This window comes from Nothoprocta perdicaria, unplaced genomic scaffold (assembly GCF_003342845.1).
Source record: "Nothoprocta perdicaria isolate Ctin4 unplaced genomic scaffold, notPer1 scaffold_372, whole genome shotgun sequence".
NCBI lineage: Eukaryota > Metazoa > Chordata > Aves > Tinamiformes > Tinamidae > Nothoprocta > Nothoprocta perdicaria.
This window is the reverse complement of record NW_020455613.1, coordinates 107239-128843: the sequence shown is the minus strand read 5'-3', so window position 1 is coordinate 128843 and position 21605 is coordinate 107239. Positions and strand designations below refer to the sequence as shown.

Below are 21605 nucleotides of genomic sequence, written 5' to 3'. Positions count from 1 at the left end.
GGCTCCCCCGGGCCCCCGGGGCGCTGCTGCCGGGGCCCCCCGCGTCCCCGGGGCTCCCCCGGGCCCCCGGGGCGCTGCTGCCGGGGCCCCCCGCGTCCCCCGGCGCCGCCTCAGGCCCCGCTCCGTCCCTTCTCTCCCAGGCTGAAGATCTGGTGGCCAACTTTTTCCCAAAGAAGCTGTTAGAACTCGATGGCTTCTTGAAGGTAAGACGTGTTTATCCGCATCCTTTTACATTTGCAAGCCACGGGCTGGAAAGTGACCCGTTAAGGCACAGGGGCACTTATTTATTACTTATTACTGAAGAGCTGAGTGGTAGCTCAGGGTTCTTGCAGACCCTTGAGAGCTGCCAGCAGTAGGAGGTGTTTCTGTTTCCTTTTTCTGTTTTCTTTATAGGGACTGCATGCTTATTTTTCATAAATATTCAACAGCTTTAGTTGCTGTGGAGTCCCCGGGGTTCCCTCGTGCCCCAAGCTGGGCAGAGGTGATGGCTTTGGTCGCAGTCTGGAGCCATCGTTCCCCACCTCAGGGGCTGGGGGGCCCCCAGTCCTGCTGTTCGCTGGTTTTTCACTTCTCCTCCTTCTGCAGATGCCTCAGAGGGAGCCTTGAATCTTTTGTCTCCTAATTGTGTTTAGCGCAAGAGAAACTGTTGGCTCCTAACTAACAAACCTCCATTATTTTCCAGGAACCCATCCTGAATATTCATGATCTCACTCAGATCCACTCGGACATGAACCTCCCAGTGCCTGACCCCATCCTCCTCACGAACAGCCACGATGGGCTAGATGGGGTAAGGTTACCCTCTTGGCTGCGATACCTCCTCCCATTAATTAAATCTGCATGGTTTGTACGTGTTTGATTAGGATGTTCTCATTTAACGACAGGCTATGGCTCTCCCAAAGGCTTTTAGGAATTGGTCTGTAGAGCCTGGCAAGTCTGCTGGAGGTAACGCTGTGCTCTGCAGTCCTCCTTCCTTCCTAAAGAAGGACGCTTAGAAACCAGGAGCATGGCAGAGGCTCTAAAGTTTCCCTTGTTTCCTTTGCGGTGCTGTTTTAGGTTACGACTAGTTTGTGAGTAAAACGTTTTGTATATTTTAGCCAAATATGAAAAAGAGGAAGCTGGAAGACCGCGAAGAGACCTTTCAGGGTAAGAGTCCCCCGGTGCCTGTGCAGCTGCCGCCCGCTGAGCCAGCGCCACGTGCGTTAGGGTACGAGATCACGCAGACCCTGCTCGCCCTGTCGGGACAGCAGCTGCTGCCCACGCAGACCTTCCCCTGGAACCTCTTGGAGCTTGGTGTGTGGGCGGCCTGCTGCGAAGGAGTAAGGGCCTCGGCTCTTGGGAGCAGCGTTAGGCCAGCTCAGTATCTGCTGATACTCCAAGTAGTATCTGCCTGAGCTTGGCTTGCTGACAGACAGCCGTGCCTTACGTCGATGTGTATTGATAAACCTTCCTTGCCTGAAGGAAGGGACCAGGCTTTGGATGAGGCTGAGACCGAAACACCTCTTACATGAGCTCAGGGAAATTCTTTGTGAGCAGCCTGGAGGTCTTTAGCTCTTGTCTCAGTTTTGTCTTCTCTCTTTTTCCTCTTTTGCGGCAGTGTCCGTGATCCCATGAAGTTTGCCCTCCCCTACAGGTTAGCCGTAGCCTGGCTGGGTGCCCGGTCCAGCCGTTGAGATAAGATGCTCAGGTTGCCCTTTGGTCTGATCTGCTGGTGTGGCCGTTTGTGCACGCTGCTCATGCGGGTGTCTGTCTCCTCTGCTGCCAGGTACCAAAGTGTTTGTGATGCCCAATGGGATGCTGAAGAGCAACCAGCAGCTGGTGGACATCATCGAGAAGGTGAAACCGGAGATCAGGCTGCTCATCGAGAAGTGTAACACGGTGCGTGTGAGCTGCAGCCCTCGGCGAGGCAGGAGGCAGCTCTTGCTCCCTGAGAGGCATGGCTTTATCGAGTGCAGGGAACAGGTCCCTCTGTATTGCATAAAACTAAAAAATGCAGTGTGTTTATTCCAGTTTCTAAACAGGACTGGATGGTCAGCATAAGGAAATGATGTTTTTGTGAGGCCTCAGGGGATTCTGTAGTTCAGCTCATGTGGGAGGAGGATGTTGGTTGTGTAGGCTCCTTCCTCGAGGCCTTTCATCAGCCTCGTTTTGCATGGGATCACAGACATCTGCCAAGGGTTTATTTGCTGTGCTCAAGAGAGAGCTTCCCGCGAGGAGCTGTGTTTCTGCTGTGGCTTCCCAGCCACGTGGGAGACAAAATTTACTCGGAAGCGTTGCACAAGTGGGAAGGACCTTTGGGAGTTTGTCATGAACCTCATGGCAAAGATTGTAGGGGGCTTTTCATAATCCTTCGAAGACAACTTCCTTTGGGCATTAGTGTTGCTCAGTGTTGTGATTTTTCTGCCCTCGCCCTTCCTTCTGTTGTAGGTCAAAATGTGGGTGCAACTTCTCATCCCCAGGATAGAAGATGGAAACAACTTTGGTGTTTCTATTCAGGTAAGGTCCAAGACTAGGGGAGAGAGCTGCGTTCCAGAAACATGGATTTCATGGGGTTCTCTGAACCTTTCACTTGGCTGTATCCAGGGGCTGTGGTCTTGGGGGTGGTTTAGATTTTAAAATCCAAATCTGAGCTTGAAAGGGCATTCCCAAGAACCAGCTGTAGAGCCCTGAAGGCCAACTCCACTGTCCTTGGCTTCCTTGCAGGAGGAAACAGTGGCTGAGCTTCGAACTGTGGAGAGCGAGGCTGCCTCCTACCTGGACCAGATATCTAGGTAGGTGTGGAAGAGCAGGATCCTTTGTGGGGCCGCCTGGGAGAAGTAGCCTGCTTGGGAAAGGTCCCCTGGTTTGTTTGTTTTCTAGGTCAGGATGAGCTTGAAAGAAATCTTGCTGCTATTTATCTGACGTTTAGTCTCTCCTTTCTTCTACCAGATACTATATCACAAGAGCTAAGTTGGTTTCCAAAATAGCTAAGTACCCTCATGTGGTAAGTAAACAGGGAAAGGGAGCGTTACACATTGTGTACTGCTGCTTTTGGGAGTCCTTGGGCTGCTTCATCCCTGTCCTTTCTAAGCTTTGGGAATGCCGTGGGAGAAGGAGGGAGTCATACAGGGGTGCAGGACATCCGTGTTGGAAGGGAGCAAGCTGAAGCAGGGAGTTCTTTTGTCAAAGTTGTACCAGCTTCTCTTGATGCGTGTGGGTGCAGCTGGGCTCGGGCCGCTCAGCCGTACCCCCGCTCTCCGCAGGAGGATTATCGCCGCACCGTGACGGAGATCGATGAGAAGGAGTACATTAGTCTGCGTCTGATCATTTCAGAGCTGAGGAATCAATATGTGAGTGAGAAGAGGCGCTCTCGCTGGCGCAGCAGCGTGGGGAGCAAACAGTCAAACAGTCTTGATGTTTGTGGTGCCTTTCCCTGTGATCACCCCTAGCCCTGGCAAGAAGCCTGTCCCTGGACTGTGACAAGACTTTGACAGGAAGACCTAATGGTGTCTTGTCTTCCAGGGAGACAGGGGTCCCCAGCTCAGTGCTGACAGGGGTAGAGTGTTCCTTGCGCTATATATACTGGCTGTATAAAGAGCTTTCCCTGTAGCGTTACATGCAGTGGCTTCTGGTCTTTGGTCTTGTTGAAAGAAGCCCTTATTTGAACTAGGTACCTGATGCAGAACTTCTGTACTGTGAGAGTGCCAGAGCCCTGGCACAGGCTGCCCAGGGAGCTTGTGGAGTCTCCTTCTCTGGAGATCTTCAAAACCCACCCGGATGCCACCCTGTGTCCCTGCTTGAGCAGGGGTTTGGACTAGATGATCTCTAGGGTTCCCTTCCAACCTCAACCATTCTGGGATTCGGGCAGAGGCCGAGTGTGAACGCAGGTTGCACTGCTGTTCTGGCCAGTGCGTATTGTGAAAGGTGAACGCTGGATATAACCGTTCTTGTCTGAGTTGTGTTCTCCCTTTTTACAGGTCACTTTGCATGACATGATCCTTAAAAACATTGAGAAGATCAAGAGGCCTCGGAGCAGCAATGCTGAGACCCTCTATTAAGTGTCAACGTTTGAACTTGAGAACTGTTCAGTCAACTAAAGACCGTCATTGCCTTGGTTTGTTACGTGACTATCGAGATGGGAAACTGGCTGGAAATAGTATCGCACTCTTAGTTAAACTCTAAAGAAATTCTCACCTAGTTCTGTGATTGGTTTTGTTCAGGTCTGAGGAGCTCTCCCTCCCTCTAGTAACTGGTAATGGGAAGGCCTCACTGCTCTGGGATGCCCTGGAGGCTACTGCCGAGCTGAGAGCACCAGCCAGGCAGGAACATTCCTTCATGCCTTCCTTCCTACCTGAGTAGGAACTCTGCTAGTGACCAAGCCCTTGTCCTTGCCCTGTCTCTTGGCTGGAGGCTCGTGGGTGTCCCTGGGAACGGAGCAGGCAGCAGGAGACCAAGCCCAGGTGCTGGTGCAGCAGCTGCGACACCGGCTCTTATTGGTACCATCTCCAGCTGATGCCCCTGCCCGTGCTCTGCACTGACTGGTTGTAAAGACAGGGGGAACCTGTCCCTCCCGGGCTGGTGGTGGCAGCTGTGCTGACGGGCCACTGAGACGTCCTCGCTCTTCTCCTGGCTCCTCTTGCTTGGTAGAGCCGGTCCCATCTGTCTCCACCTTGTGAATTTTAGCTAAGTGGGTGCAGAGTGCGAGGTGATGCTTTTAACCAAGGCTGGTTGCTGCACTGCCTGGTCATGAGCTCAGGTGGCTTCTGCTCCTGTTTGCTATTTGACTAGAGCCACTTTGCCCCAGAAAGTCAACTTTGTGTGTGTCCTAGTGCCCCTTGAGCATGAGGTGCTTTTGCCTAGGCTGAGAGCGGGGAGGGGACAGGGATCTGATCCTAAAGCCCTAGTAGTCTCCACACAAGGGTGGGCTGTGACCTGCTGTCTCCTGGCAGAGCTCCCTGCTCTCTGCGCAGCTGCAGCAGCTGCTCCGTGGAGGGGAGGATGCCCGAAGCCTCCTGATACCATCGCAAACCTCGTAGACTTCCCCCTGCAAAACAGTGCCCTCGTGGCCCGGTGGCTCCTCTAGGCCTCTGGAACGTTTCATGGTCCATTACAAACCCCTCTGGAAATGACTGGTTGTGTTGCGTCACTTTTTGTGTGTGGGAAATGGGCCCATAACGCTGCAGACTCCAAAATTTTCTTATTTATAGTATTTCTACTTCAGTCCCTTGTTCAGGGAATGTTAAATCAGTTGTTTCTGGAATCTTGCTGTTTCCCAGGTCTCACTGTTACACCCATATATTCTTATTGTGCAGTAGCCTTAATAGTTGTGTTAACTTCATTGTAACATACAGTGACAAATGGAATGAGCTTTCTCCTTTTTTTTTTCTTTTTTTTGGTTCTTTCTGCCTCCACATCTAAGAGCCGTGTTGTCTCTTGCTGGTTTCCCAGGGATTTGCCCAGAGTGTGGAGGGCCCTCGGCCCTTTCTATAGACTCTTCTGTTGTTGTTTGTAGTAAGTCAACTCTTGGTCTTCCCGCTAATAAATATTCAGTAACAAACCAACTGCATTCTAGCTGCTGTCTGGGAGCAGCACTTCCCCTTGTGTTTCTTTGTATTGATTCCTTTTAATTTGTGCAGCGCTCTCTGCCAGATGAAAGTATGTAAACTTTTACCATGTCAAGAAATTAAAATAAGGTACTTTGATTTCTTTTAAGCTAGACCCTTGTGTGTGGTGCCGGGCAGGCTCTGCAGTTTGAATGTCTCGGTCTTGCCTTTGTTGTACCTAGTTGCTCCTTTCCTGTGTTGTCCATGTTCCTCTCTCGAACTGTGTTGGAAACGACCATGTGCTGCTTTGGAGGTTGTTTCCCTTCCTTTAGCCCGTCCTATGGCAGGCCCAAGGTCTCGGCCTTGGCGCGGCCTCTCTTGCTCTCACCAGTGTGTTGGACTCGGGTCATCTCGGTAAAAGGGATGGGATTTGCAGGTTGCTTCTGCCAGAGCCTGGAGCCTGCTCTGTGGTCTCTGCCAAGCTGTGTCAGCAGTGTCGTTCAGTGCGTGGTCCCTCGCTCGCCTCGTTCCTCTGTGTATGTGACGCCTAAGAAAATACAGACTGGTCCTTTATCCCCTGGTCACAACTGTCCTCACCTCTACCCGCATGAACGTTCTCGTTCCACTTCCATCCGTCTCTGTTATGTGACAAGTTGGGTGACAGAGAGCTGCTCTGCAGCCGCGCTCCGGTGTCCAGCCCTCTTGTTGCCTCCGGCTGTGATGCCAGCTGGTGGTTTCCACCCGGATCTGAGCCTGCTCCTTGGGAAGCCCAGGACTGCGCCTGCATGGGGTGAGTTCCATCTCCCCAGCCGAGCCAGGTGCCACTAGGTGGGGCTCGTGATCCATACCCTAAAACCGGCGACCTCTGAGGAAGAGGAGCAGCGGCTGGTGGCCAGGCACGTCCCGCAGGGCTGCTGCTGCGTGGGCCTTCCTGGCATAGGGGCCAGCCTTGCTGGTGCCCAAGCTGCTCGCAGGAAGGCAGGAATGGAGCTGAAACCCCAGGTCCCTTCGCTGAAACAGCTGGAGCCAGAGCTCGGAGGGATGGTTGGTGACATGTCCCAGCGTGTTGCTGCCAGAAAGGGTGAAGTGCCCAGGTGCCCTGTGCCAGCCGCTCTGCAGGAAGGAGGAGCATCCAAAGCAGTTGCGTTGGCAGGTGGTCATGGGGAGCCTGGCCCATCCATAGGAGTGGGGTAGGGTTCGTTGTCTGTCGTATTCCCTGCTCCGTCTCAGTGCAGTGTTTCCTGCTCTTCTCTCCAGGAGAAGTGGCAAGGTGCCGCCAGAGCTTGGACTGGGGTTCTTGAGGCGTCGCAGTGCAGGAGCAGCTACCGTTAAAGCTTTTCAGAGGGAAATAAAGGCCCAGCGGTTGGGTGCAGACGCAGCCGCTGCCAGAAACGCAGCCAGCCTGGAAAAAGCTCAAGCTATTTCCACACTTGTGCCTTACACCGGGTGGCCACGGGATGTGATAATGGGAGTGGGGGTTACCTAAAGTCTGAGGACGTGGTTTGGGGTGTGATTAAGACACGGCAGTGCCAGCACTGCTGGCAAGGGGATCTCTGTACTGTGCTCTTTCCCCGCCTGCTTGGCAGTCGCTCGACTCCAAGTTTCCCTTAGCTGCGGGATGTCTGACTTGGGTTTTGTTTCCTATAAACTTTAGAGGCTATTTTTGCCATCTATACCTTTCTGTGTGAGCAAAGGGCAGCAAACGCCTCCCTGCCCTGTGCTGTTTGGGAGATGTGGACAATTTTCCGAGTATAAGAAGTATGGACGGACAGGCCTTAAAAGCAACCATGTCGCCAAAATAAATGTCAGTAGGATGTGAACTCTCCATGTTTAGGTGCGAGACCAGTCATGGGTTAATCACGCTGGTGGGACGGGGTGTGGGAAGAGGAATGTGCGCCAAACATCATAAACAAGTGATGCTGCTCCTTATGAGACGTGTCATTTTTAAAATTCTAGGTTAGCTCTAAGCTGCTTCAGGTCCTGTGTTTTTTGAGAAGGTAGGCAAACAGTTCAGTGGCCCTTAAAGATTCCTGCCTGCTTTTTATCATTAAGGTGTTGGCACAGGTTTCCCCATTCATTGTGCTCCCTGAAATTTCTACTGCAAGAGGGAGATGCGTTTTGGGTGCTTCTATTCATGGTGAAACAGCTCCCCTGAGAAAGGAGAATGCAGGCTGATTTTTGTGCTGCTTGTAATGTGCTTTAAAGGTCTCCAGTTTTATAAACTTCAACAGAAGTAGATGATACTAAATAATATGTTCATATTGTGAAATCTGTGGCTCGTATCCTATAACGAGCAGCACAAAGAGGCAGCGTAAGGAGCTTCATTTGTGCCAGATATATCCTGAAGACTTGGGGTGTGTGCTGTGGGTTTGTTTGTCATAGAAGCAAAACATAAACCCTAATCTATAATGACATCCCTGTTTCAAACACCAGACATGCACAGAAATAAAAATGCTCCCGTTCTTTATTTTCAGACGTCTCGCAGGCAAGTTGTAGGGCTGAGTCACAATTTGTGGGGCACAAAGGCCTGTGGAGTTGATCCAGCTCTCTTAAACCGCTGTCATGCTGCTCAGAAAAAGATCTTCTCTAATTGCAGCCTGTGCCTTGCCTGCGAGGGATTTGTGACATAAAACCAAAAGACAAAGTTTGGAGGAACAGCCGAAGCTGAAGGATCTGTTGTTTTGCACCTTAGATGTGCAAAGGTTGCTGTTAGGGAAAGGTGAGCGTGGCTGCCGCGCGCCCTGCTCTGCTCCTGCCCCCTCGCCCGCCGCTCCTGCCCCTGCCCTCTGCACTGCTGCTCAGATGGGGTACTGGGGAGCAGGGCGTGCGCCCAAAGGGAGTTTTGCTCTCCAGCCTAAGCCCAAGTGACCCAGGAGCATTGTTGGCCTCATGGACTGAGATGCTGACTTGAAAGTCAAAGCTGCTTCCCTTGTTTTGGGGCTACTCGGAGACTCCTCATCTGCCTCTCTTCATGCCCTGACTCTTCCCACATCTCCGTGTCGCACGGGGGCCTTGACTGTTGTGTTTCACAGGGGCCTTGCCTCATTTCTCTTGTCTCTACAGCTGCAGCCTCGACTGCAGGCACCCGAGGGCTGGCAGCGGTGCTGAGGATAACGGCCTGTGTCCTGTAGCCACCCGGCGTGCTGGCTGCCAGCCTGGTATCCGCCGGGTGCTGCGGGAGGACCCTGCGTGGAGACCAGGGCTCGATCGGCTGCAGAGGCCGAGCGTGAGGTGGCATCGAGGGAGGAGGGCCGGCCTCCCACCAGGAAACTCGGAGGGAGGAGGCAGGGAAGGCCAGGGTGAGGCGAGGTGAGGCTGGCAGCAGGAGTGGAAATGTCGTGTTCAGCCTCCTGCTGTGGTTCTCCTGCATTGCCGGTGCTCCTCAGCAGCAGCCCCGGGGCAGGCAGGGGCTGTGCCCAAGGCTGCGTGTCCTGTCCACCGCAAATATCTCCCTGTGGTGGGACAGGGACTGACCCCGGGCCCTTGTCTTCTGCCCGGCTCTTTCAAGAGCTCTATGAAACCGCAAGGAGACCTCACTGGTGACAGTGGCCGAGCGCAGTTTCCACAGCCTTTGGTAGGAACCTTGGTGGTGCCAGCTCATCCCAGGGTGCTGCTAACACTGGCAGCATGGGGACACCTGGCAGTGCCATCGCGTCCCTACCTGGATGCCAAAGGCAGAGCAGGCACGGGGCTGTTTGTCCTGCTCCTTGGAGGACCTGCTTGGTCTCCTTTCAGTGCAGTATTGGGGAGATTAATTGGTTAATAGCTATTCAGAGGTGCAAACTAAGAGCTAATTGTTCGCTGTGCAGTGGGGCCTGAATCTCATCCCAAACTCCATCCCTCCATGCCTGCCAAAGGTTTTCTGCTACTACACAGATGGATGTGTTTTCAGCAAAGGCTTCCCCATGGAAGATTAAAAAATAACAACTCCTAACGGGCTTGAAACGATGCTGCCAGGGAGAGTGTTTACAAGGAAGCAGCCTGATAAACAAGGAAACCTGGTGAGTTGCAAAGAGGTAAATTGTACAGTGTGGCAGCAGTCCTCAGCTTGCGAGAGCTTCACAATGGTCCCAGCCACCTCGGGCTGACTGCACGGTCTTCGTTTTTACAGGCAGCCTCAGGAAGTCGGGCTGGACTGAAAAAGTAACAGAACGATGTGAAATGTGTCTGAGTCACTGACCCTGCATCTCCACCAGCTCTTTCAGGGAACTGTTCTTGGAGGAGGACGGAGCGCTCCACAGCTGGGAGCGGAGAGCTGCCCTTTCTGCTCACCACGAATTTCAGATCTCCTCCCCTAGCCTCTCCCAGTCCTTTGTACTTCGCTACTAATCTGTCCAGTGCAGCATAAACGGAGAGAGGCAGCAATCCTGCTCTGGAAGCCGCCCAAAAGCCTCAAAATCTGCCGAAGACATGAACGTGAAGACCGTGCTCGTCCTCCTGGTGCTGGCCTTGGCCACTATCTTCGCCCTGGTCTGCGTGCTGCTGACCAGGGAGCGGGCGCCCGGCGCCTGCCCACAGCAGCCCCCGGAGCAGCAGGAGGAGGATGACGACGGTGCCGCGGAGCGGAGCCTGGTGTTCGCGGACCTGAGCGCGGAGGAGCTGGCGCAGGTGGTGCGGTACCTGCGGGCAGAGCTGGGGGTGCCGCTGGTGGAGGCGTCGCGCGCGCTGCCCTCCGACAACTGCATCTGCTGGGTGGAGGTGCAGCCGCCCGGCAAGGCGGAGGCGCTGCGCTTCCTGGACGGCGCCGGGGCCTGGCCCGCGCGCGAGGCGCTGGCCGTGCTGCACCTGGGCGCCCAGGCGGAGCCCAACGTCACCGAGTACGTGGTGGGGCCGCTGCCGGCGCCCACCTACCACCGGGACGTCACGGTGCGCAAGTACGGCGCCGGGCTGCCCTACCACCGCCGGCCGGCGCTGGCGGCTGAGTACAAACAGGTCGCCGAGTTCTTGAGGAGCCAGGTGTTCCCCACGGCTCCGTCCTTCATGCGGCAAGTCATGGAATATAACGAGACGAATCTAGCGTTTGTGACAACCGCCCCCCGGGGCTTCCAGTCCGGAGATCGGACCACTTGGTTCGTTTTGTTTCAGAACGTGAGCGGGTTCTTCCTGCACCCCGTGGGGCTGGAGGTGCTGGTGGACCACAGCAGCCTGGACGTCTCCCGGTGGGCCGTGAGCAGCGTCTTCTACAACGGGCAGTACTACAGGGACATGGCCCAGCTGGAGGGCGCCTACGTGCAGGGCCGCCTCGGCGTGGAGAAGGTGAAGAAAGTGCCCTGGGATGGGGACTTCTCGTCCATGAAGCCGCGAGCAGCTCCCGCCGCCCGGTTTCCCGTGCAGCACGAGCCGCAGGGGCCCCGCTACAGCGTCCGGAACAACCACGTTGCCTTCCAGGGCTGGAGCTTTGCCTTTGGCATGAGTGCGAGCAGGGGCCCGCGCCTGTTCGACGTCAGGCATCGGGGGGAGAGGATCGCCTACGAGATCAGCGTGCAGGAGGCCCTGTCCGTGTACGGCTCCAACTCTCCCGGGGGGATGTCAACGCGCTACATGGACGGCAGCTTTGGCATTGGGCGCTTCAGCTCTCCCTTGGTGCGAGGGGTCGACTGTCCCTATTCGGCAGCTTACGTGGATATGCCCTACCTTGCTGCGTCGCACGTCTCCAGAATGGCTAAAAACACCCTCTGCATCTTTGAGCACAACCTGGGCTCCCCGTTGAGGCGCCACTACTCCGACCTGCAGTCCTTCTACTACGGGGGACTGGTCAACTCCGCTCTGGTCGTTCGCTCCATTACAGCCTTGGGCAACTACGACTACGTGTGGGACTTCATCTTCTACCAGAACGGGGCCATCGAAGCCAAAGTGCAGGCCACGGGGTACATGAGCTCGTCCTTTCTTCACGGGGACGGGCTGAGATACGGCAACAGGGTCGGGGAGCACACGCTGGGCACCGTCCACACCCATTCCATCAACTACAAGGTGGACCTGGATGTGGGAGGTAGGTCTGGGTCTCATTTTCCTTCACGTGTCATTATATTGATAAACCACGGAGGTGTGCGGAGGGATTGGGCTCCTAGCTGCCCTCAGAACCCTGCTTTTTGCTCTCCTCCTTCCCTGTCGAGTTGCTCCTCTCCTCAGGAGACAGTCTGCTGAAGGCCTAGGGGTTGTTCAGGAGCTCCCTGCTCCGCGCAGGGAAAGCCGGAGAGGAGCAGCCGCAAAACCCCCGCGTTTCCGTGAGGCGCCCGCGGCACCGCGCGTTGGCAGCAGCGCGGCCCTGGCTGCGGCACGGAGCCCCTCCTGCCCGGCGCTCCCGCCCGGGGACTCCCGACCGCGGGAAGCCATCATAATTATATTAAACTTATTAAATTAAATTTATTTATGTTAAATTTATACACATTAATCAGGCTGAGAAGGGATCTGATTAACGTGTATAAGTTCACGAAGGGGGAATGGAGGGAGGAAGGGGCCAAGCTCTTCTCAGTGGTGCCCAGTGACAGGACAAGGGCAATGGGTATAAGTGGAACCACAGGCAGCTCCATCTCCGTGTGAGGAGGAACTTCTTCACTGTGAGGGTGCAGAGCCCTGGCACAGGCTGCCCAGGGGAGGCTCCTGCTCTGGAGGTCTCAAACCCACCTGGATGCCGCCCTGTGCTCTGGGTGTCCCTGCGGGAGCAGGGGGCTGGACTGGATGATCCCTAGAGATCCCTTCCAGCCTTGAATGTTCTGTGAAGCCGCTTCCCACCTCTCAGCCGCGCTCCTGCTGCTCCGTCGTGGAAACGCTGGTAACTTGGATCCTGCGCCTGGCACCGCCGAGCGGCTCCGGCAGCCAGTGACTCTCCTCTCCCGCTCCGTGGTCGCCTGGCCTGGAGCTGCTGCTGGAGCTGAGGAGCAGCTCTCGGCTGCCCCATCTGCTGGCCTGACTGCGGGCCGGCCCCGCGCGAGGCCTTGGCGCCGCTGCCGGGGAAAGCTGAGGTTTTGCTCCCTGTCCGAAGGCTGCGCTGGCAACTGCGGTGCGGGAAGCTGCTAGGGCCGTGGGGAGGCCTGGGGTATCAGAGTTAGGTGCCTGTTACTGAAACCTGCTTGTGTAAAGGGTGGAAGAAAATACCTCTGCACGGGACCAAAGAGGTCTCTGGTGGGCAGGGAGCAGCAGCCCGGGGAGAAACGGCCGTTCAGCACTGCAAGCTGCCGCTGGAGTTGTCCTACACGGGCTAAGCTGCAGGTAGCTCCAGCGCAAGCTTTGGGGCTGGCTGCGCTCTGTGCTCGGAAGCTGCTGTGGGACCTGCAGGTATTTCCCGGGTGGCAGTGCCAATGCCAACACAGCTGAACGCCCATGCTGCCCGCCGCAGGGGTGCCCAGGGCGCTGCTGCCTGCAGCTCCTCTCGTTTCCCACGAGTGCAAAGCGCCCGGCCCTTGGTCTCCACCCAGACCGGGGCCTGCGGGGGCTCTGCCGTAGCCCTGGCCGCTGCGTCGCGCGGAGCCCGGCCCTGCGGGGCTGCACTGCAGGGCAGTCCTGCCCCACGGCCGGGGCTGCAGGAGGGCACGCGGCCGCAGCCCCGGTGCCCAGGACGGAGCTCCCGCTGCCCCGGCTGCCCGCAGCGCCCGGGGCAGGGCGGCCGCGTGGCTCGCGCACGCGGCAGCGCCGAGCCCTTCCCCGCGAGGCCCCGTTTGCAGCCGTCTCGGCTCTCATCCAAGGATGGTGTCAGCTCGGGCGCGTTGGGGTTAGGGCCGAATGGGGCCGGTGCTGCCCGGTGTCGCCCCTGCTCTCCCTCCTGCACCCCTGGCGCGCAGCGTCGTGCCCGCCCTGCTGCCTGCGGCTCGCCGAGCGCCGCCCGCTCCCCCGGGTGCTGCGGGTGCAGGAGGGCAGAGCTGCCGGGCTGGCTCCTGCGCGAGGTGGGACCGCGGCTCTCGTGCAAGAAGCCAAGGCCCCTTGGGCAGATCTGGCTCTTCCCAGATCCCAGATTCCCCCCAGGAACCTGCGGAGCGGGTTGAGCATCGACTCCGCTGTTGGCTGCCATGGCGTGTCTGCGCGGGGAAGGAAACAGGCTGGACGGGCTGGGACGTGGGAAGCGAGTCGCTTGGGAGCTCCAGGCTTCGTCTGGATCTTGTCTTTGTCTCCTTAACCTTTTTGAGCCTCCAAAGCTCGCTGTTTGTTAGCCCTTCCACAGGTTTTTCTTTCCAGATGGGGAGTAGGACACAGAGCTCACTTCCCGGGGCTGGAAATACTGCTGTGATGGAGGGATAGCGGGGGTGGTAGCGGTGGGGTTCTGCTTCGTCTGTCCTATGCTCTCACCCCTGGAGCCAGGAAGGGCCGCAGCATCCTGGGCTGGATACAGCCAGCACCGTGGTGTGGCCATCCGTCCCCTTCTACGGATGGACACGAGCTGGTGGTTCCTTCGTTGTCCATCCTCTGTGTGCAGCCCAAAACAGCCTGTGAGGTCGCTGGCAGCAGCAGCACTTCTGCTCTCCCTCTTCTTCCCCCTGCACAAGCCCTGCGCCCAGCAAGTCCTCTCCCAGCTCCCGTGGTCTGGGCACCTCCTAGACTTTAGAGAAACCGGGATTTTTCTCTCTTCACCCTCCTTAGCCTCTCGAATAGCCAGAGTCCTGAGCACCAAACAACCATCCAAACTGAGGGGAGAGCGGCGGGTCTTGTCTATCTGGACTTCAGCAAGGCTTTTGACACCGGCCCTCACAACGTCCTCCTGGGCAAGCTCTGGAGATGTGGGATAGATGAGTGGATGGTGAGGTGGATTGAGAACCGGCTGCATGGCAGAGCTTAGAGGGCGGAGATCGGTGGTGCTGAGTCCAGTTGGAGGCCAATAGTTAGCGGTGTCCCCTGGGGGTCAGTCCTTGGTCCCCTCCTGTTCAATTTATCCATCAATGACCTGGATGAAGGGCTGGAGTGCTCCTTCAACAAGGCTGCTGATGATACCAAACTGGGAGGAGGAGCTGATAGCCCTGAGGGCTGTGCTGCCATCCAGAGGGACCTGGACAGGCTGGACGACTGGGCGGTGAGAAACCTCATGAAGTTCAACAAGGGCAAGTGCAGGGTCCTGCACCTGGAATAACCCCGGACACCAGGACAGGCTGGGGACTGACCTTCTGGAGAGTAGCTCTGCAGAAAGGGACCTCGGCGTCATGATGGATGACAAGATGACCATGAAGGAGCAGTGCCCTGGTGGCCAAGAAGGCCAACGGGATCCTGGGGTACATTAAGAAGAGTGTCTCCAGGAGGTCGAGAGAGGTGATCGTCCCCCTCTACACAGCCCTGGGGAGGCCACATCTGGAGACTGTGTCCAGTTCTGGGCTGCCCAGGACAAGAGGGATGTGGAGCTGCTGGAGAGAGTCCAGCGCAGGGCTACGAGGATGATCAGGGGCCTGGAACATCTGCCCTGTGAGCAAAGGCTGAGAGAGCTGGGCCTGTTCAGCCTGGAGAAGAGGAGGCTGAGGGGGGACCTGAGCAGTGTCTATAGATACCTCAAGGGAGGCAGTGAGGAGGAGGGGGCCACTCTTTGCAGTGGTGGCCACTGAGAACTAGAGGCAACAGCCACAAGCTGAGGCACCAAAAGCTCCATAGGAGCTTAAGGAAACATTTAAATAACAGTGAAGGTGCCAGAGCCCTGGCACAGGCTGCCCAGAGAGGCTGTGGAGTCTCCTCTGGAGATCTCCCAGACCTGCTGGGATGCAGCCTGTGCTCCGTGCTCTGGGTGCCCTGCATGTGCAGGGGGTTGGGCTAGATGACCTCTAGAGGTCCCTTCCAGCCTTAAGGATTCTATGAAGCCAATCCAGCTGCTTAGCTGCGGCGATTACCATTTCCAGCTCACGTCCCTGTTTCTTCTCCCGGCTTTTCGCCGCTGTCCCAGGCAATCCTGGCTGGCGGGTGGGCGGCCCGGCCGGCCGTGCTGCTCCTGGAGCTGCAGGCAGAGCAGGGGCGTCCCGGGCGGCTGCGCCCACGGGCGCCTCGCGGGACGCGGAGCCTCCTTCCCTCGCGGCAGCCTCCGCCGGGGCTTCTTGGATCCGGCACTCGCCTCCGTGTCCCGCGTCTCTGCCCCGGACCTGCTCTGCCTCCTGCTGAGAACGCTTCTGCCACGTGCCCTTGTGATGTATTGAAATATTTCCCAATCCTGCTGTTGGCAAACACACATTTAAAGAGTGTTCTATGCGGTTTGGGGATGTTTCCAAGTACTTGGATCGGGACAGCGGATTGCAACACTGGGACGATATGGAAAAGGCAAGCAAAATATCTGTGTTATCAGTGAACAGGAAGCTCCGGGCTTAGGCGTTTTGCTCACGGCATGGAGGGGAAGCAAGCAGGAGCCGTGGGGATTGCTCGTGGCGATGTTTTTCTGCAGCTCTCTGGCTTCTGACCTCCCTTGGAGCCCGCTCAGGCAAGTCCTGACTCGGGACTTCAATGCTGCTCTGCGCAGCTCAAGCAAGTCCCCAGGGCCCGCTCAGCCCTCCCGGGCCGGGCAGAGGGTCAGCTCCGAAACGGCTTTTCCACAACCTAGGAAACTCGCCATGGGAGAGCACGAGGAGGGCACGAGGGCGCCAGGCACCAGCCTGGGGAGCTTGGACACCCCCCTGCTGCTCCCAAGGCGCTGCCTACCACCCAGGCCCAACTTATCCCGGGCTTTTAGCCCCTTGCGCCTCTCCCGTCAGTCTGAGCCTCTGGCTGAGGAGCCTGGTTTGTGGAAAGACCTGCAGAGAGCCGCTCAAGTTGTGCCATGTGCAAACGTGCCTGGTGCGCACTCCCCACAGCGCGCCCTGGCCCGCCTGCCCGCGGGCACCGCGGCCGTCGCTGGGTTCCAGCTGCTCGGGTCCATTAGGCTGCGCTTAGGCGAGGAAGCCAATTTGTTCTGCGCCGGGATGGGGCTTGCGGCTTTGGATCCTCGCAAAGGACGAGAGGCCGCGTGGGTGGTGACGTGTGGCCCGGCGTGGAGGTGCCCGGCGCACGTGAACCAGGGCTGCAGAGCAGCGCCCGCTCTCGCGTGCAGAGAGCGGCTCCCAGCCCGGGCAGCGGAGCCTGGGGAGGACGAGCCCCGGCTGTGGCCGCCCCTGCGAGGCGGCACTCGGGGCGAAAGCTCCTCGATGTCTTTTGCTTTTGCTTTGTAGGGGTCAAAAACACCCTGGTGGCCCACGACGTGGCCTTTGAGATGGCGCGGGCGCCCTGGAGCCCGGAGCAGCATGTGGAGCGGCCGCGGCTCACCAAGCAAGTCCTGGACACGGAGGACCAGGCTGCGTTCCGGCACCAGTCGAAGATGCCCAGATGCATCTACTTCGCAGCCAACGGCAAAAACAAGTGGGGCCACCAGCGTGGCTACAGGATCCAGCTCGTCAGTTTTGCAGGGGAACACATGCCTGAAACCAGCCCCATGGAGAGGGCCATCAGCTGGGCAAGGTCAGGCTGCTCTCCTGACGGTGGCCCCAGGTTCTCCAGCTTGCTTGGACCTGGCAGACGCTCCCGTGGGCTGGGGTTTCTCTATAAGAGGGGTCTTAGGATTTGCAGGTTCTCCGAGGAGCAACGTTTAGCTCTGCCCTGCTCCATGGGCTCTGTGCTCCCTGGGATCTGGCGCCCTGGCCATGCTTTTGCCATCCCTCCCTTAGAATGGGTTTCTTCTTCAGCCAGGATGGTTGCCCATGTCATGCTCTGACCTTTGGCCTCCTCGTCCCCCTTCCCATCATAAGGGTCACTTTGGTCACCACTAGACTCGTTGGGTTGCGTCCCCACCTCGTGTTGGAGCTGCCTTGCTCTTTACCGTGCTCGGAAAATGCTCCTGAGAAGCCCTCCGGGTCCAAGCACCGTCTGCCCGGGACCAGCATCTCCCCTCCCTCACCTGCAGCTGCTGCCTCAGGTCCCCTTCTCTCCTCTGGTCCTCAGGTACAAGCTGGCTGTCACCAAGCGAAAGGAAGAGGAACCCACCAGCAGCAGCATCTACAACCAGAACGACCCCTGGACGCCCACGGTCGCCTTTGCCGACTTCATCGACAACGAGACCATCGCCAACGAGGTGAGCTGGGGCTGCTCGGCCTGCGGCCCGGCCACAGACCGCGCGGGAGCCTTGGAGCGGGCAGGAGATCCGAGGAATCCCAGCACAGCCGGTCGGCTGGGAGAGCAGCAGAGCCTCGGCGATGAGCAGAGTGGGTTCAAGCATCCCCTTCTCCGTGCATCTCCCCACCGCCTTGATCGGAGCACCCAGATCCCGGGGCGGGGGATCCGTTTCCACTCATGGAGAAATGCCCTGATTCCAGCAGGTCCTTGGGGAAAGGAGGGGAATCTTTCCCAGGAAGGGGGAGCTCCGAGTGTGGGAGGGTGGGCTGGGCTGGTGCCTCGGGAGGTCCCTGCCTGTGCTTTCTATAGCGTTCCTTGGCTTATGTGCAGATTTCAGTCTCTCCAGCTGTAAACTCTGGAAACGATCAGTCCTGTAACTCTTCCCTCCCTAGGATCTGGTTGCCTGGATAACCACGGGTTTCCTTCACATCCCGCACGCCGAGGATCTTCCCAACACGGTGACGGTGGGAAACTCGGTCGGCTTTCTCCTGAGACCTTACAACTACTACGACCTGGACCCTTCCATCTACTCGCCGGACGGCGTGTTTTTCACCAGCGAGCAGGACTTCACCTCCTGCGACGTCAACTCGGTGGCCTGCCTGCCCAAGAGGGCTGCCTGCCCGCCCAACCTGCCCCCCTTCACCTACGATGGTTTCCAAAACATGAGCAGGTTTTAAGGTCGCAGGATGCTCTTAGGAGACACAGTCAAAGGTGCTGCTTGACTGTTCTGTCCCCTCTCTTTCCTTTTTGTGGTCGAGTTGTCTCAGTGGCCGGGCAGGAGGTTACTTTGCCCGTTATCGTTGCTTTTTAGTAGTGCTCTTTAGCGGGAGGCGCTGGTGCGTGGCGCGGGGGCTGCCTCCTGCACCGGGCACATTGCGGGCGCCACGCGGAGCGCGGGCGGCCGCCCTCCTCCGTGCGGACAGCAGTGCTCGCAGCGGCCGTTTTGGGCTAAGGAAATTCCAGCTGAATCCCTTGCGATCCCGAGTGTCTCATTCTTGCGCCGCGTCTGCGTTGGGGCTGCCCCCTGGCCACCGCGTTCCCTGTTTTCCCAAGGGCCGAGGGAGGCGGCGGCCGGGGTAAGCGGTGGGGCTGGGGTCATTTGCTGCGCTGGGGATGGAGGCATCGCTGCTGCTGCTGGGAGAAGGGCAGGAGCGATGGAGGCGGCGGCAGCAGCAGCAGCACGAGTTCACGTGAACGTGACCCACGGCGGGAAGTGGAGCAAAGTTGCCTTTTATGGTTTCCAGCAAATCCCAGGCCCGACACAGGACATTAATCTCTGCCTGCATCCTCCCTCTCCAGCTCCTCTGGGCTGATCCCTGCCCAAAAACGGGGAAAAAACAAACCCGGCCCCTTCTGCTGGCGGGCGGCGCGGGAGGGCCCGGCAGCTGCGGCCGCGGCAGCGCTCGGGGCCGCGGCAGACATGAACGTGAAGACCGTGCTCGTCCTCCTGGTGCTGGCCTTGGCCACTATCTTCGCCCTGGTCTGCGTGCTGCTGACCAGGGAGCGGGCGCCCGGCGCCTGCCCACAGCAGCCCCCGGAGCAGCGGGAGGAGGATGACGACGGTGCCGCGGAGCGGAGCCTGGTGTTCGCGGACCTGAGCGCGGAGGAGCTGGCGCAGGTGGTGCGGTACCTGCGGGCAGAGCTGGGGGTGCCGCTGGTGGAGGCGTCGCGCGCGCTGCCCTCCGACAACTGCATCTGCTGGGTGGAGGTGCAGCCGCCCGGCAAGGCGGAGGCGCTGCGCTTCCTGGACGGCGCCGGGGCCCGGCCCGCGCGCGAGGCGCTGGCCGTGCTGCACCTGGGCGCCCAGGCGGAGCCCAACGTCACCGAGTACGTGGTGGGGCCGCTGCCGGCGCCCACCTACCACCGGGACGTCACGGTGCGCAAGTACGGCGCCGGGCTGCCCTACCACCGCCGCACGGTCACGGCGCGCGAGTACGCAGACATCGAGGAGCTGCTGCGGCGCGAGCTGCGCCGGGCGCCGCGCTTCCTGCGCGCCTGCTGCCGCTCGGACGGCAGCGACCTGGCGGCGCTGACCACGGCGCCGCGCGGCGCCCGCTCCGGCGACCGCGCCACCTGGTTCGTTTTGTTCCACGCCGTGCCCGGCACCGGCTTCTTCCTCTCGCCCGTGGGGCTGGAGGTGCTCGTGGACCACAGCGCCCTCGACGTGTCCCGCTGGCGCCCGCTCAGCTTCTTCTACAACGGCCGCCACTTCCCCAGCGCGGAGCTGCTCGAGGCCGAGTTCCTCTCCGGCAACGTGTCCGTGGTGTCCGTGGAGAAGCCGGCGGCGCCGGGGCCAGGCTCGCTGCAGCCGCGGCGCCTGCCGGACCGCCCGCCGCCCATGCCCGTGGAGCTGCGCGGGCCCCGCTACCGCCTGCACGGCGACTGCGTCTTCTTCCAGGGCTGGAGCTTCTGCTTCGGCATGAGCCCCAGCTCGGGGCCGCGGCTCTCCGACGTGCGCTTCCGCCGCGAGCGGCTGCTCTACGAGCTGAGCCTGCAGGAGGCCCTGGCGCTCTACGGCGCCAACTGCCCCGGCGCCATGTCCACACGCTACCTGGACGCCAGCTTCGGCATTGGCCGCTCCTCCTACGAGCTGGTGCGCGGCGTCGACTGCCCCTACCTGGCCACCTACGTGGACCGGCACTACGTGAGCGAGGCGGGGGCGCCCGCCGCCCGCCGCGCCTCCCTCTGCCTCTTCGAGCACGACGAGGCGCTGCCGCTGCGGCGCCACTTCTCCGACGCCCACTCGGCCTACTACGGCGGGCTGCGGCGCAGCGCGCTCGTGCTGCGCGCCGTCTCCACGCTCATCAACTACGACTACGTGTGGGACTTCCTCTTCCACGCGAGCGGCGCGCTGGAGGTGCGGGTGCACGCCACGGGCTACATCAGCTCCTGCTTCCTGCACGGCCGCGCCACCGACTACGGCAACCGCGTGGGCGAGCACACGCTGGGCACCATGCACCTGCACCACATGCACTACAAGGTGGACCTGGACGTCGCCGGTAGGTGCCCGCGCGGGCGGCGCGGCGCGCGGGAGCTCGGCCCGTGCCAGCGGCTCCCGCGGTGCTCCGCAGGGCGGCCCAACTGGCTGGAGACACAGGACATGGAGTACGAGGCGGTGCAGGCGCCCTGGCCCGGGGGGCCGCTGCTGCAGCGGCCGGTGCTGCGGCGGAGGCGGCCGCAGCGCGAGGACGAGGCGGCCTTCCCGCTGGGCGCCCCGCTGCCCCGCTACGTCACCTTCGCCGGCGCCCAGCGCAACAAGTGGGGGCACCCGCGCAGCTACCGCCTGCAGCTGCGCAGCGCCCCCGCGGAGCCCCTGCCCGCCCGCAGCCCCATGGAGAGGGCCCTCAGCTGGGGCAGGTGCGCGGGGCCGCGGCGCCGTGCGGGGCCGGGGCCGGTGTGCGGGGAGGCACCCGGGCCCTCGGGCACCCGCTGGCTCTGGGTGTCGGGCAGGGCGGGCGCAGGGTGCCCCCAAGAGCAGCCCCAGGCCCCCCGTGTCTGGTGGGCGCCGCGCTGCGGGCAGCAGCCGGTGCGGGCCGGGGGGTGCCCGGCGCATCGGGCGCCCCGGGGCGCAGCGCCCGGCCCACGCGCAGCCCTGGCCCCCAGGTACCAGCTGGCCGTGACGCGGCGCAAGGAGGAAGAGCCGTCCAGCTCCAGCGTCCACAACCAGAACGACCCCTGGACGCCGAGCGTCGCCTTCGCCGACTTCATCAATAACGAGACCATCGCGGGCGAGGTGAGCAGGGCGTGGGTGCCACGGGGACGGGGACGGGGACGGGGCCAGCCCCTCACAGCCCCTCTCCCCGCCAGGACCTGGTGGCCTGGGTGACCGTGGGCTTCCTGCACGTGCCCCACGCCGAGGACGTCCCCAACACGGTCACCGTGGGCAATGGCGTCGGCTTCCTCCTGCGGCCCTACAACTACTTTGACGAGGACCCTTCCGTGGACTCGCCCGACAGCACCTACCTGCGCCCCGAGGGCACCGCGGGCGGCTGCGGCGGCCACCCCCTGGGCTGCCCCCCCGCGGCCGCCTGCGCCCCCCCGCTGCCCCCC

General features: G+C 59.8%; 3 protein-coding genes across 3 annotated transcripts in view; all 3 read left to right on the top strand.

Annotated features, from left to right (window-relative positions):
- The first annotated feature begins 140 nt into the window (after nucleotides 1-140).
- PSME3 (proteasome activator subunit 3) lies at nucleotides 141-5542 on the top strand. Its single transcript, XM_026044564.1, has 9 exons — nucleotides 141-203; nucleotides 683-787; nucleotides 1095-1143; nucleotides 1763-1875; nucleotides 2425-2493; nucleotides 2701-2768; nucleotides 2926-2980; nucleotides 3240-3326; nucleotides 3954-5542. Exons 2-9 carry the CDS (start codon nucleotides 728-730, stop codon nucleotides 4032-4034), a joined length of 582 nt encoding a protein of 193 aa, XP_025900349.1. The 5' UTR covers nucleotides 141-203; nucleotides 683-727; the 3' UTR covers nucleotides 4035-5542.
- Nucleotides 5543-9501: 3959 nt separating this feature from the next.
- LOC112951806 (membrane primary amine oxidase-like) lies at nucleotides 9502-18282 on the top strand. The gene is made up of 5 exons (XM_026044573.1): nucleotides 9502-9520; nucleotides 9631-11508; nucleotides 16619-16904; nucleotides 17385-17514; nucleotides 17948-18282. Exons 2-5 carry the CDS (start codon nucleotides 9930-9932, stop codon nucleotides 18230-18232), a joined length of 2280 nt encoding a protein of 759 aa, XP_025900358.1. The 5' UTR covers nucleotides 9502-9520; nucleotides 9631-9929; the 3' UTR covers nucleotides 18233-18282.
- Nucleotides 18283-18960: 678 nt separating this feature from the next.
- Nucleotides 18961-21605, top strand: part of LOC112951816 (membrane primary amine oxidase-like) — a 4461-nt gene continuing 1816 nt past the window's right edge. The window contains exons 1-4 of the mRNA XM_026044583.1: nucleotides 18961-20554; nucleotides 20627-20912; nucleotides 21159-21288; nucleotides 21363-21598. Coding sequence (XP_025900368.1) covers nucleotides 18976-20554; nucleotides 20627-20912; nucleotides 21159-21288; nucleotides 21363-21598 — 2231 coding nt within the window. The 5' untranslated portion in view covers nucleotides 18961-18975. The remainder of the gene's footprint in view (nucleotides 20555-20626; nucleotides 20913-21158; nucleotides 21289-21362; nucleotides 21599-21605) is intronic.

What these genes read in the sequence shown, in the direction of transcription:
- PSME3 (XM_026044564.1), top strand. Translation starts at nt 728, where the DNA reads ATGAACCTCCCAGTGCCTGACCCCATCCTCCTCACGAACAGCCACGAT. An exon ending in GCCACGATGGGCTAGATGGG is followed by an intron (nt 788 to 1,094) that starts GTAAGGTTACCC and finishes TGTATATTTTAG; the next exon opens with CCAAATATGAAAAAGAGGAA. An exon ending in TACCTGGACCAGATATCTAG is followed by an intron (nt 2,769 to 2,925) that starts GTAGGTGTGGAA and finishes TTCTTCTACCAG; the next exon opens with ATACTATATCACAAGAGCTA.
- LOC112951806 (XM_026044573.1), top strand. Translation starts at nt 9,930, where the DNA reads ATGAACGTGAAGACCGTGCTCGTCCTCCTGGTGCTGGCCTTGGCCACT. An exon ending in GGTGGACCTGGATGTGGGAG is followed by an intron (nt 11,509 to 16,618) that starts GTAGGTCTGGGT and finishes TTTGCTTTGTAG; the next exon opens with GGGTCAAAAACACCCTGGTG. An exon ending in ACGAGACCATCGCCAACGAG is followed by an intron (nt 17,515 to 17,947) that starts GTGAGCTGGGGC and finishes TTCCCTCCCTAG; the next exon opens with GATCTGGTTGCCTGGATAAC.